We start from the raw sequence: 17,570 nt of genomic DNA on the forward strand, positions 1-17,570 counted from the left end.
TTTATGTAACTATCACGATATACGCAAATACATTTTCTTGTATGTAATAAGCATTTGGGTTTCGGTTGGGATTTTGTTGGGATTTTGTTGAAAATAACTTCAAAATTATCCCTCGATGGGTTACAACAATGCGAAATTAAACTCGCTGAACCGTATTCATTATTCATCTCGCTTTAGTCATAATCATCCTTTAGGTTTCATCTTGTTCATTGTATTTGCAGCGGAACTTAAGGTTCAATGTTTTTCCAACTTTTAATATCAAGGTGTCACTAAATTCAAAAATCAGCTGGGTTGATTGTCTGTAGGTGATCTTCAACATATTCATCCTGGAAAGAAATTATTTCATTCTTTAAATTGTACAAATTTGAAACATTCTTAATTGTAATAAGCCAATAAAAAATCTTAATAAACTCTTTCTACTATTACATGAAATATTTTAATTTATAATTTGAGTAAAATACAATCTAACAAACTAACAATTGAGCTTCATTTTCATGGTCTCGGTTCTTGTTACATTAACTAATAACATGAACAATAGTATTGGTAGGCCCCCCACAAGATGGACCGACGATCCGGTCAAGATCGCCGGAGTACGTTGGATGAGCGTTATGGAAATCTTTGGGGGAGGCCTTTGTCCAGCAGTGGACGTCTTCCGGCTGATGATTATGATGACGATGATGATCGAATATTACATAGAGACCTCTCAACGGAGCAGATATTGACGCATTCTATTAAATTAGGCCATGAAAACTGCTAAGGATTACGCTTTTTTAAAACAATAGTTTTACCAGATTGTAAAATGAAGGTAAAGTTAAGGATAAAAAATCTAAAGGATCTATAAATGTCTTTGTTACGAACTGTATATTGTTACAGATATTTAATTATTTTGTACTTTTTTTTGTAAAAATACAATTTAATTACGATCTAAATTTACAGTTTTCATTAAAAATAATAATACTTCAATAAATTAAACTACTAACTTTACATTGAAAATGAAACTGTGAAATTATTAATATTAAACCTTATTCTATCGCTATAATTATTTAAGAATTTTATTTATAAACAGCTGACCCAGCAAACGTTGTATTGCCGATATTATAATCGCGATACAAAAGTAACTGTTGATCGTGGGTGAAAATTTGAAGTTGTATGTATTTTTTAATGTTGACTCATAATCAAACCACCCCTAACATTTAGGGGGATGAAAAATAGATGTTGTCCGATACTCAGACCTACCCAATACGCACTCAAAATTTCGAGAGAATCGGTCAAGCCGTTTCGAAGGAGATTAACTAAAACACCGCGACATGAGAATTTTATATATTAGATGTAAGTAAGAATGATTTAAACCTATTTGATAACATTTAGAAAGGAATAATTTCTTCACTAAAGGAGAATAGAAAGCTGCACAATTTTGAGAAGACAGTATAGAGGGATTATTACAAAGGGCTTGTGAATGTCACTTCGCTCTTAACCCAGTTTCTTAGTAGAAACGCTTAGAAGAGTCTAAGTTACTTTCACAACGTTTGATAAATATTCGAGGATTGCTTTTATTTGAATTATTTTTTAATGATAGTTATAATAACCATTCAAATTCAAATATTGATTCAAAATAGCATTTTAAGTCACTATTCTTGTAAATTTTAGTGAAAGTTTTGTTACAATTAATAATATTATTTATGCTGTGTCGAATTAAGAAAGTAATTTATGTTAGAAGTAACCTTAATTGCAGAAACGTTTTTTAAGAATTATTTTGAAATTCTTAACACATATTTTGTTTCATATTTTTTCTGTGATCATTTTGTAAAAGCATATATGTTGACCCATAAAAAACGAACTAACAAACATAACGAGTTTGCGTTTGTTCCTGGTGATTATCACAGATTCTAGAAATTTCACTTATGTACCTATGTATATACATATATACATAATATTATCAAGAATACGAGTATATTTAATGGCTGCATGAATTGTATTTAGTATTTTCTTTGATTAACCCGAGTGTTATACATTTAAAGAAAACATAAAATACTTTTTAAAGGATTAAATCGCGTGTAACTTTATTTTTACATTAGATTTTGTGTAATAAATTCATTATTATTATTATATTCAATTAACGTATCGTGACCTTTCCAGATCACGTTTTCAGGGGGACTGCAGTTGAAATAAGTCAAGATACATGTAGTATTTGTCATAGTTTATGAGGTTTAACGAAATTTATTACCTCAGAGGTGGTATTTGCTGTAGACAGATGGTTTTTCGCAGAATTTAGAGGACACTGCTAGTAAAGGGTTTCTTGCCACTTCTTCTGATTAAAGTTAAATTTTTTCGAGGTGGTAATAAATGGTAGAATGTAGTCTTATCTTATATATAAAATTCTCGTGTCACAATGTTAGTAACCTTACTCCTCCGAAACGGCTTTACTGATTTTTTCCAAATATTATATGCATATTCAGTAGGTCTGTAAATCGGCTACTATCTATTTTTCATCCCCCTAAATGTTAAGGGTGGTCCACCCAAATTTTTTTTTATTTTTTGAACGTAATTTATTGTTTTTATTTTTTTATGAAACAACATTAAAAAATGCATACAACCCTTAAATTTTCAACACTCTACGAACAACCCCTATTTTTGTATCGCAATTTTTATATTACTCTGTTCCATCAAATACAACGTTTGCTGGATCAGCTAGTAACTGATATTTCTTTGACTTAGGAAAGAGAGTTTGATTTGATTTGAAGATAAACGGCGTTTAAACTAAATAAAACACGTTTTACCAGAAACGAGACGTCGATAGATTTATTTTTTGCCCCTCAAATCCTCGTGATGTGAATACCATGAATCGTTGGATTTATTTCCGTGATACGTTAAATTAAATATATACACATGCATATAACATGAGTATATTCACCAAAATTGCTCGTTCAATTATATAAATTAAGTGTGTTATGGTTTACAGTGCTATATCACACGGTTTTGTATCCTAGACTAAGATTTACACTAGGCAAGGTAAAGTTGACGTACAAAGTCTAATTTTCACGTATGTACGTAGCTTTAAAAGGCATAAAAAGGCATAAAAGCCATTTATTTTCTCAATATTGATTCCTTTAGAATTCTTTTTGATGTCATTTCTAATAACTTCTAGATACTACTACCACTTCGGAAACAAATGGCGCTCTGAGAGAGAAGAAGCGGTGAAAGAAACTCTCCTAGCATTATTTTTTTTATATCTATCGCTATAAAATAATCACAATCTAGTCCCCGGCTGTCCGATCATTTAGATATATAGCAGTGGAGTAATAGGATTTACGACAGAGCAATTTTTTTATAAAACATTTAAATTTATTTATAGATAATGCCTGAACAGTGGCTGGGACTTTATTATAGAAGTGTATACATTTACCCTTAAAGCTATTATGTATCTTATGAAGCCTTCTAGAATTAGTAGGCTACATTCATTAAAGTCAAAGTCAAATAAACTTTATTTAATTAGGCTTATATTAAGCGCTTTAGAATCGTCTCTACCAATATTTCTTTTAAATGACTGAGTTTACCATATGTTCGTATAAAGTAGAGTTTGTTTAAACATTTGGGAAGATACCTTCAAATTCATCTGTCTGATCATGGTAATCTCGGTGTATGACTTCAGGGTAACATTCGCTTTTCTCTCTGTTTTTGTCTGACCATTTTTCGGCTCCCGTAAAAATCGTGTAAATAAGGGCTTGGCTAAGTCGTATTTTGGAATTTTTGGCGATTCCACTTGTTGTTATGTTACAAGTATTGCAATTTGAAAATAAGCTTAAGCGCCTAAATAATTTTGCTAGCATAATGTACATTGTACAGTAGTAGTCTAACTAATAACTCTTGTTTTTACGTATTAAATTTTTTTGAGTATTTGTAGTTTGAGTATTATTGCTGCATCACTTTAGATATATTGTAACTGAAATGATTTGTGAGTGAGTGATTGTCACAATGAGTTTCTTGCCACTTCTTATTATTAAAGCTTAACCCTCAAAGGCGGTGGAATAAAATGAAAAGTCTTTTCCTTGACCTGCATGAATAAAGTGAATTTGATTTGATTACTGTTAGTAAAAATATAATAATAATTACAATTTTAACGAGAGTTGTCAAATTGTAAGTAAGTAAGGTATTTTGTGAGTATTGTATGATATGTAGATTAGGATTCTTTTATTATTGTTTGCTTGAGGCCTCGTAACAGGTTTCGTCATGCTCGCTTAAATGTCACTGCTTGTGGCGGATACATGGGACGGGTCGTCCCCTTCCCTAAAGTATGGTTGAGGAAGGTGATGGCTGGCTGATGCGTCATGCTCGTGAACGGGCCCAGCTTGTGGTGGGAGGATGACACTGTTGCCCGAGACTCGGTTTCAGATTCTTAAAAGTTATTAATATATATTTTTTTTATTTATAATCGCTTATAAAATGCTCACAGAATACCTTTATTTATTTATGATGTGTGTGGATGATGCAGCTACTGTACTCAATAACTTTTGTATTAATTTACATTTACTTTACGTTTGACTTACTCGTGTAAGGAATTGACTATTTGACGTCTGAGTGTGTTTGTTGCATCATTTTCCATATTATATTGTAATTGAAGTGATTTGTAAATCGATGGAAATGTAATATTGATATAAAAGAGTGGCAATGAGTTTCTTGCTACTTCTTCTCATTAGATCAACCCTTTACGAAGTAGCGGTAGAATCAATAACGTGATATTGATATGATTTGATTTGTACTGTTTTGTTATTTTTAAATGAAATCCATCACTACAGGAATTAAATATTTTTTTAGATTTGCAACATTCTCAAGTCAATTTTCTTACATGCAATTATTGGGGTTGAGCAGGTTATCAACTGTAAAATAGATCCTGTAGATGGAACCACAACCTGAGAGTTGTACAACACATACCAAAATTTCGGTACGTCACATTTGGCTCAATTGGTAAAAACGCTCGGACGGAACCCGACAGATGCGGGTTCGAGTCCCGCATCGTCTATAATTTTTGGTACAATTTAAATTTGTGTATTGTACTGTTTTATTTATATATATTTTGTATCTGTTATTTGATAAGGGAACCCTAGGTGCGAGCTAACTCAACAAGTCTATCAAAAAAATTGTGATATTTTTTTCTATTTATAGGTTCAATAAGCAACATAGACGATGAAGAGTACGCGTGTAATGCTTCAGCTTTGAGGAAGGTAATATCTGGAGTGGTCGGAGCAGCTTCGAGTGTCACCTCCGTACAAGTGGCCAATCTGCTAAGACTCTTTAAAATACCACAGGTTTTTATTTCAAACTCGTTATAGTATAGTAAATAATAGATATATAATGTCATGCGTCATGCTCGTGAACGGGCGCTACTCGTGGTGGCTAGATGATCTTGTTACCAGAAGGTCTGCTTGATGTGTTTTTTATTATTATTATTTCCTTTAAAGTTATTATATATTTTGTTTTATGAAATGCTCACATAATGCCTCTATTTATTTACGGTATGTGTGGATTGATGCATCTACTATACTCAATAACTCTTGTGTTTATAAGTATTAATTTACCTTTTTTTTCTTTTTTTGACTTACTCGTGTAAGCCTTTCAGTTTTTTTACATTTGAGTATTTTTGTTGCGTCACTTTGCATATATTGTAATTGAAATGATTTGTAAAACAATTAAAATGTAAATCTTGACTTAAAAGAGTGGCAATGAGTTTCTTGCTACTTAGCTCAACCCTTTATGAAGTAGCGGTAAGTTCAAGAAGAAACAATATTTTTATTTTTTTTTTGACATTCACAAGTGTCATTTCCGGGACCTACATAAATAAAGTGTTTTTGAATTTGAATATAACTAATAATTCGAATGATGGCGTGGGGCTATAGAAATTTAAATAAGAATGTACTGAATACTAAATCTGGAAGAGCGAAAGACTGCAATTTTGAATATAATCTAATCATAAACAATACTTAATTCCACTCTCAGCAGGAGTAGCATCTGCTTTTGAGAAACTTTTTTTTTGACATTCCAGTTTCTATCACAAGCACCCATGTCTCCTCCACCAGTGTTGCTGAGTCACTTCTTTTGGAAAATGTTAAAGAATGTAAACGAAATTTCAAATTCAGTGTTGTTAGCCCAGCAGAAATAATTAAAATTTTCAGATCTTTAGAAAAAAAAATACTGCTGATATATGGGGTATATCTGTAAAAATAATAAGTTCAGTATTTGACGTCATAGCACCATATCTAGCACTAGTTTTTAATAGCTGTATTGAACATGGCGTGTTTCCTGACCTGAAATATAGTAAAATTACACCAATATTTAAATCGCAACTCACTTCTGACCCGAATAACTATCACCCTGTTTCCGTGTTGCCGAACCTTAGTAAAATTTTTGTAAAAATTATTTTAGGCCAAATGCTTACTAACCTTAACACTTATAAGTTACTTCATATAAAAGAATTTGGCTTTACTAGGGGACGCTCGACTACTGCTACAGGTGTTGAACTCATCAGGAATATTTTTGAGGCCTTAAAGTGACTTATTTCCCACCAGCGAGTGAGTACTGATAACGGAATCCATGACAAAGTAACGGAACTCTTCAATTCATAGGAGCAAATTAACGATACTCGGACGAATCTTTTTTATGCTATCCGGATATTTAAATCTTTTCAGTCATCTACCATAACATAGTTATGGTAGATGACTGTTGATTTTTACAGGTATTTTACATTTTATTTTCAGGTATCTTTCTTCTCCACATCACCAGAACTATCAAACAAGGCTCGCTTCGAATACTTCACACGCACAATACCTTCAGATCTTCATCAAGTCAAAGCTATGGTTGAAATTGTCAAAATACTGGGCTGGCGATATGTCTCTATCATTTACGAAGAATCAAATTATGGCATTAAGGTATATTTTACATGTTTTTTTATTTTTATCTTCAACGTTAATAAGAAAAATCATAATTTGTAAGTTGTTATTATAGATGGAGGCTCCTTTGCACATGATGCCGGCTATTTCTGGCGTGAAGCAGTAATGTATAAGCATTATTGTGTTAGCATTATTGTGTTTCGATCTGAAAGGCCGTAGCTTGTGAAATTACTGGGCAAATGAGACTTGACATCTTATTCTCAAGGTGACGAGAGCAATTGTGGTGCCGCTCAGAATTTCTGGGTTTTTCAATAATCCTTAGCGGCACAGTATTGAAATGGGCAGAGTGTATCAATTACCATCAGCTGAACGTCCTGCTCGTCTGGCACCTTATTGACACAAAAAGATAATATTAGTTTCTTATAAATTATAAAGAGATAAAGTATGTAACCTACGATACTGGAGGTAATAAGGAGGAACTGCGTCAATTTTTTTATCATATTATTACTGATAATGATAATTAATGATAATTAATTAATTATTTTCGTAATGATAGTTTTAATTTTATGTAGTCCTAGTACAGTAAATATAGTTAGAAGATTTGTTTTGTTTGAATAATAAATATCGCATATTATTACTAAACTTGATTTAAATTTCACCTGAGCATTTCCTGAATAATACAATACGCTAAGAATTTAATTTAAATTTAATCCAAGATTCTAAAGATGCTAACTCGGGTCTGAGTAACTCGCCTGCTTATAATAACTGACAGCGCTTAATTAGATTTTTAAATATTATTTTTACATTTTAATATCAAACAACAATTAAAATTTTGTATAACATGTTAACAGTAAAGCATATAACTCCTTTACCATGTTGTGAGCCCGTGTTTGACATGCTACCGCTGTTATAATATAGTATCTGTCTGCTCTTCTTCTATAATATAAACATATATATAAAATTGTTACAAAGGAAACACCGTACAACCGGAAGCAAAAAAATATTTTATATAATTTGGCCCCATAAAATTTTACATAGTTTGGCTCAGTAGTTTTCATTTTATAAACATTTATATGAAAATTTTCGTCTATCTGGATGACATAATTGTTTTCTGTGTACGGTTTTTTTTTGGAGTTTTCATTCAAGTTGATTATATATTATTATTAACTGACACTAAAACATAAAAAATAAAAAATAAACTACGTTTAAAAAAACCGACTTCAAAAACTGAAAAGTATCAAATAACTAAAAATTTAATTTAATACACCTCTTATGCAAACCTTTACCTTTAATATTTATAAAATACTATTATTTGTATGTGCTACATATTGATAGCTTTGAAGTCGGTGCCAAGCCAAATGTAATAAACATACCTACACTCACCACGCGTGGCTTTGAGCGGGATAGCTTCGTCTAGAAAAAATCAACCCTAGCGGACAGACACGCAAGGCCAGACAACCTAAATAAATACAGTAAGCTGTTTATAATATTAAGTTTTATTTTGTTTAGAGCTTGGCACTGACTTAAAACCTATCAATGGGTAGTACATATAAATAATAGTATTTTATAAATATTAAAGGTTAAGGTTTGCATAAGAGGTGTATTAAATTACTTTTTACTTATTTGATACTTTTCAGTTTTTGAAGTCGGTTTTTTTTTTAACGTAGTTTTTTTTTATTATATATGGCTATAGTATGGTATCCTTAACAGATAGACATATGATATCGCTTTTCTGTAGATCTAATATAAGATACCTACACAATTCCACCGTACATTATTTTGTTATATATCAAAGGGTTAAGACAGCGTTTTCGTATAAAAAAGCTCCCAGACAGCTTACATCTTCCTACACCTCCAACAAATATCGTTTATGTATACAAAAACTAAACATTAAATTATTACCTTCCTCGAGAACCACGCTATCCATTGGTGAAAACAGCATGAAAATCGTTGCTGTAGTTTTTGAGTTTATCACGAACAGACAGACAGACAGACGCGGCAGAGGACTATGATTTGTAATATGTAGTGATGTTTCGGATAATCGTATTACGACATTCAGTAATTTTACTTCAAAAATAAAAAATACTTCAAATGTGTGCGGGCATTAATGCATCACTCTAGTATCTCTTGTACAATTTATAATAGCAATTTTTCGACAATTCATCTTTATATTTACGGAAGTTTCACTTGCATTGCTAATATTGTATGTAGTAACTCAGGCTACTTTTTATTTAGTAAAAATTATGGTTTCGCGATAAAACTGTTGAAATGCATTAAAAACAGATTTAATGACCAGATTTCTTAGTTTAGTCTTAGGTAGTTGTCAGTAAGAACTTTAACGCTATCTATTGGCACAGAGGTTGTACTTGCTGTAGATTGACTTGATTTACGTTTGGCGCTAATGGTTGACGGTGTCCAAGAAATGTCGGGTTGAATAGAAAATAAATTAATCCTTAAGCTCGGGCTTCACTAGCAGGCAACGGCAAATATTCGCAGTAGCGCGGTAATGAAGCCACGCCATTCGTCGCATCGCGGCAGGCGATTGCACATCGCGACACTGACGGTAAATAGGCGCGCATCAAATGGTTTTGTCGCGACAACATTCGCTGCTTCATAATAGCCTGTACAGAACATCGGATTTGGTACGGACGAACCATCGATGCGAGGCGCCCATCCACGCCCACGGGATCTTGTTGACTGCGTAGATGTAGCCAAGCACATCGCGTTAACCCACCATTACCAAAAATTTCAGATTTCATTTGTTCATTTCTGCATTGCATGCGTTTTTCATCAGTAATAGTTATTTGTTCAACAAGTGAGCAAAGTTATTTTATGCTGCGAGTGCTGACTTTAAATCACGAATTGGCGAAGTACTCTAGTGAGTCTGGCGAGTGATTCTAATATAGACTACTGAGGTTGTGAGTGATTTAAAGGCACGAGACAAAAAAAAAATTGCTCTCGTGTGAAACATACAACTTTTCACCTCGACTAGCGAGAAAAGTGATATAGGTAAGAGAAACAATTAAGATAATATTTAACAATGTTTATTATAAATATAATTACTAGTATTTATTTTAAATATTAGGTTATAAAAAGCGTTTTTACTGCGTTTTCACGTAGCAATAGCGCCCTGTTGGTGCTGGAGATGTGAAAAAAATATTGTAACTATTATTCCTTACTGATATTGTATTTGTTCTGTTAGGCTTTTGAAGAGTTGGAAACGTTGCTGGCAAGGAATGACATTTGTATAGCCGTAAAAGAAAGACTCACCAAGGACTCGGGGGCTTCTGACGAGAAAGGTTACGACGATATTGTAGAAAGGCTATTATCGCGGCCGAGGGCTAGAGGTAAGTAACTTAAAACATAAGAAGTAGAAATGTACTTGAAAATAAGTATGAATTTGATGTAAGGAACTTACATTTCTTATGACGAGTATTCTAGAGAGGTATTCTAGAGAAACAAGCCAACAAATATATAATTTATTACGTGACGAAAAGCATTGTTTTCTGGCCCAAAAAGTCTGTCAATACCAATTTCAATACTAATAATATCGGTACTTTTATATATATTTTGAAGGTTTTTGAATCTTAATATTTTTTGATTATTATATGTTTAGATAAAATACTTTTAATTATCATTGTAAGGTCAACCGTGGCCTAGAAATGAAAACTAATGAAACCGACTCAACCGTTTAATAACGAAATTTTGAACACATGTTAGTTAGCAAGCATACACAAAAGATATATACGAAATCTTATACTATTAATATATTTACGTCGTATTGTCTACCCACAGGAGTAATAGTGTTCGGTTCAGATCAAGAAGTAGCTGGGGTGATGGCAGCCGTCCAGCGACGTGGTGCCGAGAGTACCTTCGGCTGGGTGGGGTCCGATGGGTGGAGCGCCAGGGCTCTGGTTGCGGCGGGAAACGAGCCCGTTGTGGAGGGAACCATCAGCGTTCAGCCGCAGGCAAACCCCGTGCGAGGGTTTCGCGACTACTTCCTTGGACTTACGCCGCAAAACAACCCCAGGAATCCTTGGTTTGTCGGTAATTTAGTTTAGTTGACAAACGTGCTTTAGAATTCATAACTCTTAATTTTAAAGGTTTTAGATGGGCCAATGTGGCAGTGGGTAGGGCACATAGCTCGATGGACAGATGGCCGTTGGGGCAGTAAGTCCTCGAATGGCGACCACGTACTGGAAGACGCAGAGATGGAAGGCCCCCCACAAGATGTACCGACGATCGGCAGCGCAGGACCAATCGTCGTTGAAATCTTTGGGGGTGGCCTTTGTCCAGCAGTGGACGTCTTCCGGCTGATGATACTGAAATGGGCCTAGGCTTTTCAATTATTTTTTACATTAAAGTTTTTCTTGAGGTCTTTTTCGATCTACTTAAGTCCAATATTTTTGCAATATCCCTTCGTGTTGAGAATGAAATTTTGAGTTTATATAATAATTGTAAGCATTACAAAAAATAATAATTAGAGAAAATTTGAGACAATGTTATTTCAATATTGTCTTAAATGGTTTTCTAAAAATATGAGTTCATTTGTGGAGGATAAATACGTTTAAGCACGTTTTATAATTTACATTCACTACCAGTTCTTTAGCTAAAATATGGTTTCGACTTAAGCCCCTTCTCCAAATACGCACCTTAGCATGAGTATAACATCTTCAGTTTCTTGCCACTTCTTTCCTTACTGGGAAGAAAGGGAAGTCAAAGCATTCCGAAGTGGTTGGAACTGGTAAAAAATATATTCTTAGATATTCATAGGAATAACTTTTTGAACTAAAAAAAATAGATAATTTTGTCTTTGATACAGGGGTTTCAACTCAAAGCATTGCCAAAACAGCTACTATCTCACAGTAACTGTAGTAATCTTATAAATTTAATACAAGCAAATTAGACATAGGCAATTTTTGTATTCGTGTTTTGTTTTCTAAATTGAAAGTCGAATTAAAATTATCTTTCGTTTTATAAACAACCACTATTTAATCTTACTAATTATTGTACCTAGGTAACACTGAAAATGTTTAGAAAAAGAAAAACGGCTTAATGTAGAAAGTTGCCAATACTTTTATTGTTTTTCGAAGTAATCTCCGTTCCTCCACATTGTCGCATTCGATGCGATTCGAAAAGCAGTGGGCCCATTCTTCGTTAGTTCTCTTCTATGGCACTTTCGTACGCTTTCACCGCATCTTCAGGGCTCGTAAAGCGAATACCTCGAATTTTATCTTTAGTTCTTGGGAATAAATAAAAGTCACAGGGCGCCAGGTCGGGACTGTATGGCGGATGACTCATTATGTCGACATCTGCAATAGTCAAATATTCAACAGTCTGTTTTGCGGAGTGCGCTGAAGCATTGTCATGGTGAAGGAGGATCCTGCTTAGAGGGCGCTGCTGTCGAATTTTTTCCAAGACAACACGCAAATAGCGATTGACATACCAGTCTGCAGTAACCGTCCTTTCATCTTCTAGCACAACTGTCGCGAAATGACCTTTCCGACCAAAGAATGAGGCAATCATCTCTTTTCCTTGACTTTTCCTTTTAATACCTTAGTTGGCCGATCATCGAAAGGAAACACCCAGCTGCTGATTGTCTTTTGGTTTCGAGTTCGTAGCAATATATCCAGCTTTCATCACCTGTGACGATGTCAAATACAGTATTTGAGAAATCGCCATTAGATTTATCTAACATTTGGCGACACCAGTCCATGCGAATGTGTTTCTGGTAGTCGGTTAAAGTATGGGGAATCCATCTGGTTCCTGACGCCTAAATATTCGTGTAATATTTTTAGAACTTGACTCAGGCTGCTAGGCTTGCCCGTACCTGCTGATATGTAACTCTCTTATCTTCCTCTATCATGCATCGCACAGCACTGATATTATCTTCAGTAGTCGCTGTTAAAGAACGTCCCTCACGCGGATCATCATTGAGATTGCTACGTCCACGCTTACACCAATTGTAAATCACTATTTCCAATTGGCTATTTACAAATGCCACTGCATAAGATGGGATTTCATTAAGAAATTCTAATCGCAGCCTATCATAGCTCTGTTGTTGAGTAAGCCCAAGACGAAAGTCATAATAAATCATTGACTGAAAATTTTCTTGCATTAGGTTCATTTTCATGTGTAACAAGAGTTTTAGATTTTCCGCCAATTCACTAAAACAAATGAATGCAATATACTACATTAGGTTACCAAAGAGTTCTAAAATTGAAATTTAAATAAAGTTTTCATTAGCAATGTCGTGCTGACCCGACAGACGTCGTTCTGTACATAATAAATAAATAAATTTGTCAATAATATTTCATAACATAAAGAATTATTTCAAAAAGAATTTGCAAGATGATAATAAAACTTTGGCAAAAACTCTAAACATTATAACTTATTTTAAAATTTCTTCAACTAAGTAATATACAGACGACAAAAGGACTTTAACTCTTAAGTAACAATCACTCAAACTTCTCAAATTAGTTAGTAACTACGAGATAAACGCATAACTAGTAGATCTTACAGAGTTTTGGGAGGAACAGTTCCGGTGCCGATATCCGGGCGCTCCCCGAACGCCTTTCAACGTGGACTACAAAGCCTGCGGTGGGGAAGAGAAACTTTCCGTTGACAACACAGAGTTCGAGGCACAACTTCAGTTCGTTGCGGATGCAGTCTGGTCCTTTGTTCACGCTATTAGGTATTAGTGCCGCTTCAATAAATTCCTTTTTGCTATGGATTGACTTTATTTTGATTGACTAGCTGTTACACATATTAGTAAAGTAAGTAAAGTAAAGTAATGTATGCATTTATTCATGACAACACAAAACATTATATACTAACTAACAAATAAAAGTAAAATTAACAAATTAAAAAATACGGCGTCATGAAAAGGACACCCACTCAGCATTTTTGGAATTGAAATAAGGATCGCCCAAGTCGACCTGTTGACAGCAGCCGTAGACAACACGGTTCCTTTTGTTACAGGTCTTAAATTGACCGTCTAAAAATAGTATGAAAAGAGAAGAAAATATAAAGATTGAATTCTAATGGGAGTTTTACAAGTTGTATTTTTTATTATATTAAATAGGATATATTTTAATAACAATAACTGCTACACAGTACTTTTAAATTAAGATAATTCCTATAATATTATATACATACTTGTGTTTTTTTTTTGCCATTTGTATTATTTTTATGTTATTAGTTCCTAATTTTTTTTTACCTCTGTAAGTTCTTTTTTACTTTTATTATTCTGTGTGGTTTGTGTTTGTTATTAATAAAGTTTTCATTCATTCATTCATTTTTTTTTATTATTAAAGCTGTTTATGTTCTGATTATTATTGTTTTTATGACTCTGAACACTTTTGTTAGTCGGTGTTGCTGTTTCTGACTTACAATAAAAAACTAATTATTTATTTAAATTACACACTCACTTTCACAAACACACACATAACCAAATGCTCTGTAGTCGATGAATCAATCAATCTATTCAAACTTCGCTTCACATAGATTTTAATGAAAATACATTTATTAATATTGATGCTGAAAATATTGATTTAAGGGAGTGACACTGACCATATTTTCCAAGCGCGTCAAATTAGATTAATAACATAAAATATAGCAATAATACTGATGCGTTTATTGCTACTTACCTTCCTACGTTTACACTATTTTCTGTTTTACTTTGTAACCATAAAGTTTTAATATCAAAATTGTTTTAGAGACATGCACAGGGACCTGTGCGGTGGTAAAGCTGGCCTATGTGACGCCATGCGACCAGTGAATGGTCCCACCCTGCTACGGTATTTGAGACAGGTTCGCTTTACTGGTAAGTTTGTAATCACCAATTGTTCCAATGGGTGGCTTCATTGCAAAGAATGTCGGCTAGATTATGGGTATCGCAGTGGCGCTTTTTTCTGACGTGAAGTAGTAATGTGTCTGAAAGGCGCCGGAGCTAGTGAAATTACTGGGCAAATGAGACTTTACATCTTGTGTCAAGGTGATGAGCGCTCATAACTTTTGGGTTTTTCAAAAATCCGTTATGTTTTGTAATGAGCAGGGAGTATCAATTACCATCAGCTAAACGTCCTGCTCGTATTGACTCTTAATGTTACAAAAAATCAAAATACCTTTACTTATAGGATTATTACCTGCAATCCTGAATTAAATAATTTGAATAATCACATTGAAAGGGGTGTTGAATGACTGTGTACAAATGACCACGTTCAGTAAAATGGGGTCGTGACGACTAATGTTGAGATCTATAGAGCGTACTTATACTTTTCTCAGACTTTACTTAAGTAAAACTTTGCTGACTATGATAAAACGGGAACTTGATATGTGTATTGAGCTGTCTTAGCATAGGCTCAGCATAATTTCAGCTGTCAAAAGATTATAAAAATGAAATCAAAGTTTGGCTAAACTAGCACTCAGCTAAGTTTTACGTAAGTAAAGTCTGAGCAAAGTCTAAGTACGCTCTGTAGGTCTCAGCCTTAAGGATACACTCTAAGTGAGCATAAAACAAAGCTTGTTTTTGTTGAAAAGCGTTATTTCTTTTATTTCGAATATAATATTTATGATGAATTTTACTATTTTCTTTATTAACGCGAGTAAAACATTTAAATAAAACACTTTTTAAACAATTAAAACGCGTGTTATTTTTACTGTGTTTTTAACATGAGTTTTTGCGTAAAATTTGCGTAAAACGTGCTCTGAAAAGGTAACTTAACGTCGGGTTAGCTAAAATAATAATAAAAGTGTGACTTGTACGCAAAAACTAACGTAAAATCACAGTTAGAATTACACGCGTTTTAATCCATTAAAAAGGCATAAGTACATAGACGAAATGTTTCTGAATCAATAATTACAAATTAAAATTATTATACTTAACAACGCTTGTCTAGTCTGTACTGAATTTATTCTGTTTTGTATGTTTTTATTAGGCCTATGTAGTTGCCCACAAAACTATATTTAAAATCACGATACTGTACTACTAGGATCTACCTACACTGGTTTCATATGTACAATACTTAATTAACTTGTTAAGGCGCTATAGTCCTAAAAACTAACATTTTTGAAAATCTACTTAAAATACTTCTACAAATACTACGGTTCGAATTTTTTGACATGTTTTTTTTTTCATTTCTTTATCTAAATTAAGGCAGTTTCGAAAACACGATTATGAAAAAAAATCTCTATAGGTTTATATTTTGAAAAATAGGCTTTATTATTTGAATTGTTTTATATTATCAGAAAACTATGATAGCTATCAAACCAAACCTATTTTTTTTCTATAGGTTTAGGTATTTATAAATTTTCTTCGTTGGTTTTATCTTTGTGAATTATTTTATATAATTTTTTTTCGTAATAAACCAAACGCGACGCCTAGCGTCCCTAATGCGGAATCATAGTAAAAAATTATGATGATGCGGCATCGTATTATGTTAAAATATAATAGGTAAATGAAAGTCGGAAAGTACTAAAATAAAATATACAAATTGTTATTTTAAATATTATGTCACGCTAGATTATTGTATGTTCTTTAGGAAGTTAGAAATCCAAGATAGCCGCCGCACAAATTTATGATTTCAACAATATGGGTATCGTATCCGAGGTTCTCAATTCAATTCATAAAATAATGTTTTCAATAAACTGACACTGCATAATTCCTTTACACTACCTAAGTATAACGGCATTATAATAAATTTGCTCACATATTTCAATTATTCTGAGCATATTTTGGCAATAAGTTACCTGCTTGCATTGACGTACAATAAACATCTAGACTCCTAATCGCCTATTAAAAGGTCGTCAAGAATAGTCCGAGCGGCATTGTATATACGTATACATTAATAACTTATACAGATTACAATAAAACATTCATTCAAATGAACACTTTTTTTCGTGGCAGTAATGTTCAAAGTCTTTCTCATGTCAAGTTGTATTCCTCATTAGAAGCTCGGACACGAACACGAGGCAAGAACATTTTGTTTTAGCAATTGAAATTTAAGTATTTAACAAAATGATAATTTAAAGTTGCAATAACCTCAATAAGCCTCAATTTTTAAGTTCGAATATGCTGTTAATAGGACTGTTTTTCACTCAAGACTTTGTCATTGCGTGGCGTTATATTCAAAGCGCGGTCTAAACACAACTAAACTAAATCTCTGCCTAATAGACGCGTGGGCAGAGTTATTGCTTCAGACAAGTTTTAAGCGTGATAGTGAGTCTAGGTGTTCTACTGTACGTCAATGCTATTTAATAATAATAATAATAATAATAATAATAATAAATTTTTTATTTGCGAAAAACTGCCACCAAATTTTTTACAAGTACAATAGATATGACAATTAACATTGTATAAAGAAAAGAAAAATAACAATACAAAAGTTTAAAAAACAATAAAGAAAGAGATATAAATGCTTTAAAACTAACTATGTAGAATGATAACAAACCAGGCAGCAGCGCGATTCGCAAAAAGGAAAGTTCTCAGCAAACGTTAGGACGTATTTCCTAACACTGATATTATGAACTTCCTATATTTTTTTTTTCCGTGAAAGCTATTTTGGCAGTAATGAGTGAAACAAATAATTATAATATTTAAATATTTATCGTATCCTTTATCTAATAAACAAAGCTCAGAATTTAATAAATTTATAAATCTGAAAAGAAAATATTTATATCAAGTAGTGA

The 17,570-nt window shown here is 33.1% G+C and overlaps 1 protein-coding gene across 1 annotated transcript in view; it reads left to right on the forward strand.

Moving 5' to 3' along the window:
• The window catches only part of LOC126972752 (metabotropic glutamate receptor 2-like), a gene marked incomplete at its 3' end in the record, with an annotated part of 119,729 nt that overhangs the window by 85,998 nt on the left and 16,161 nt on the right, over positions 1 to 17,570 (forward strand). Inside the window, exons 3-8 of the mRNA XM_050819773.1 lie at positions 5,161 to 5,303; positions 6,750 to 6,920; positions 10,084 to 10,228; positions 10,677 to 10,928; positions 13,404 to 13,575; positions 14,600 to 14,706. Coding sequence (XP_050675730.1) covers positions 5,161 to 5,303; positions 6,750 to 6,920; positions 10,084 to 10,228; positions 10,677 to 10,928; positions 13,404 to 13,575; positions 14,600 to 14,706 — 990 coding nt within the window. The remainder of the gene's footprint in view (positions 1 to 5,160; positions 5,304 to 6,749; positions 6,921 to 10,083; positions 10,229 to 10,676; positions 10,929 to 13,403; positions 13,576 to 14,599; positions 14,707 to 17,570) is intronic.

Source organism: Leptidea sinapis, chromosome 27 (assembly GCF_905404315.1).
Source record: "Leptidea sinapis chromosome 27, ilLepSina1.1, whole genome shotgun sequence".
Classification (NCBI taxonomy): domain Eukaryota; kingdom Metazoa; phylum Arthropoda; class Insecta; order Lepidoptera; family Pieridae; genus Leptidea; species Leptidea sinapis.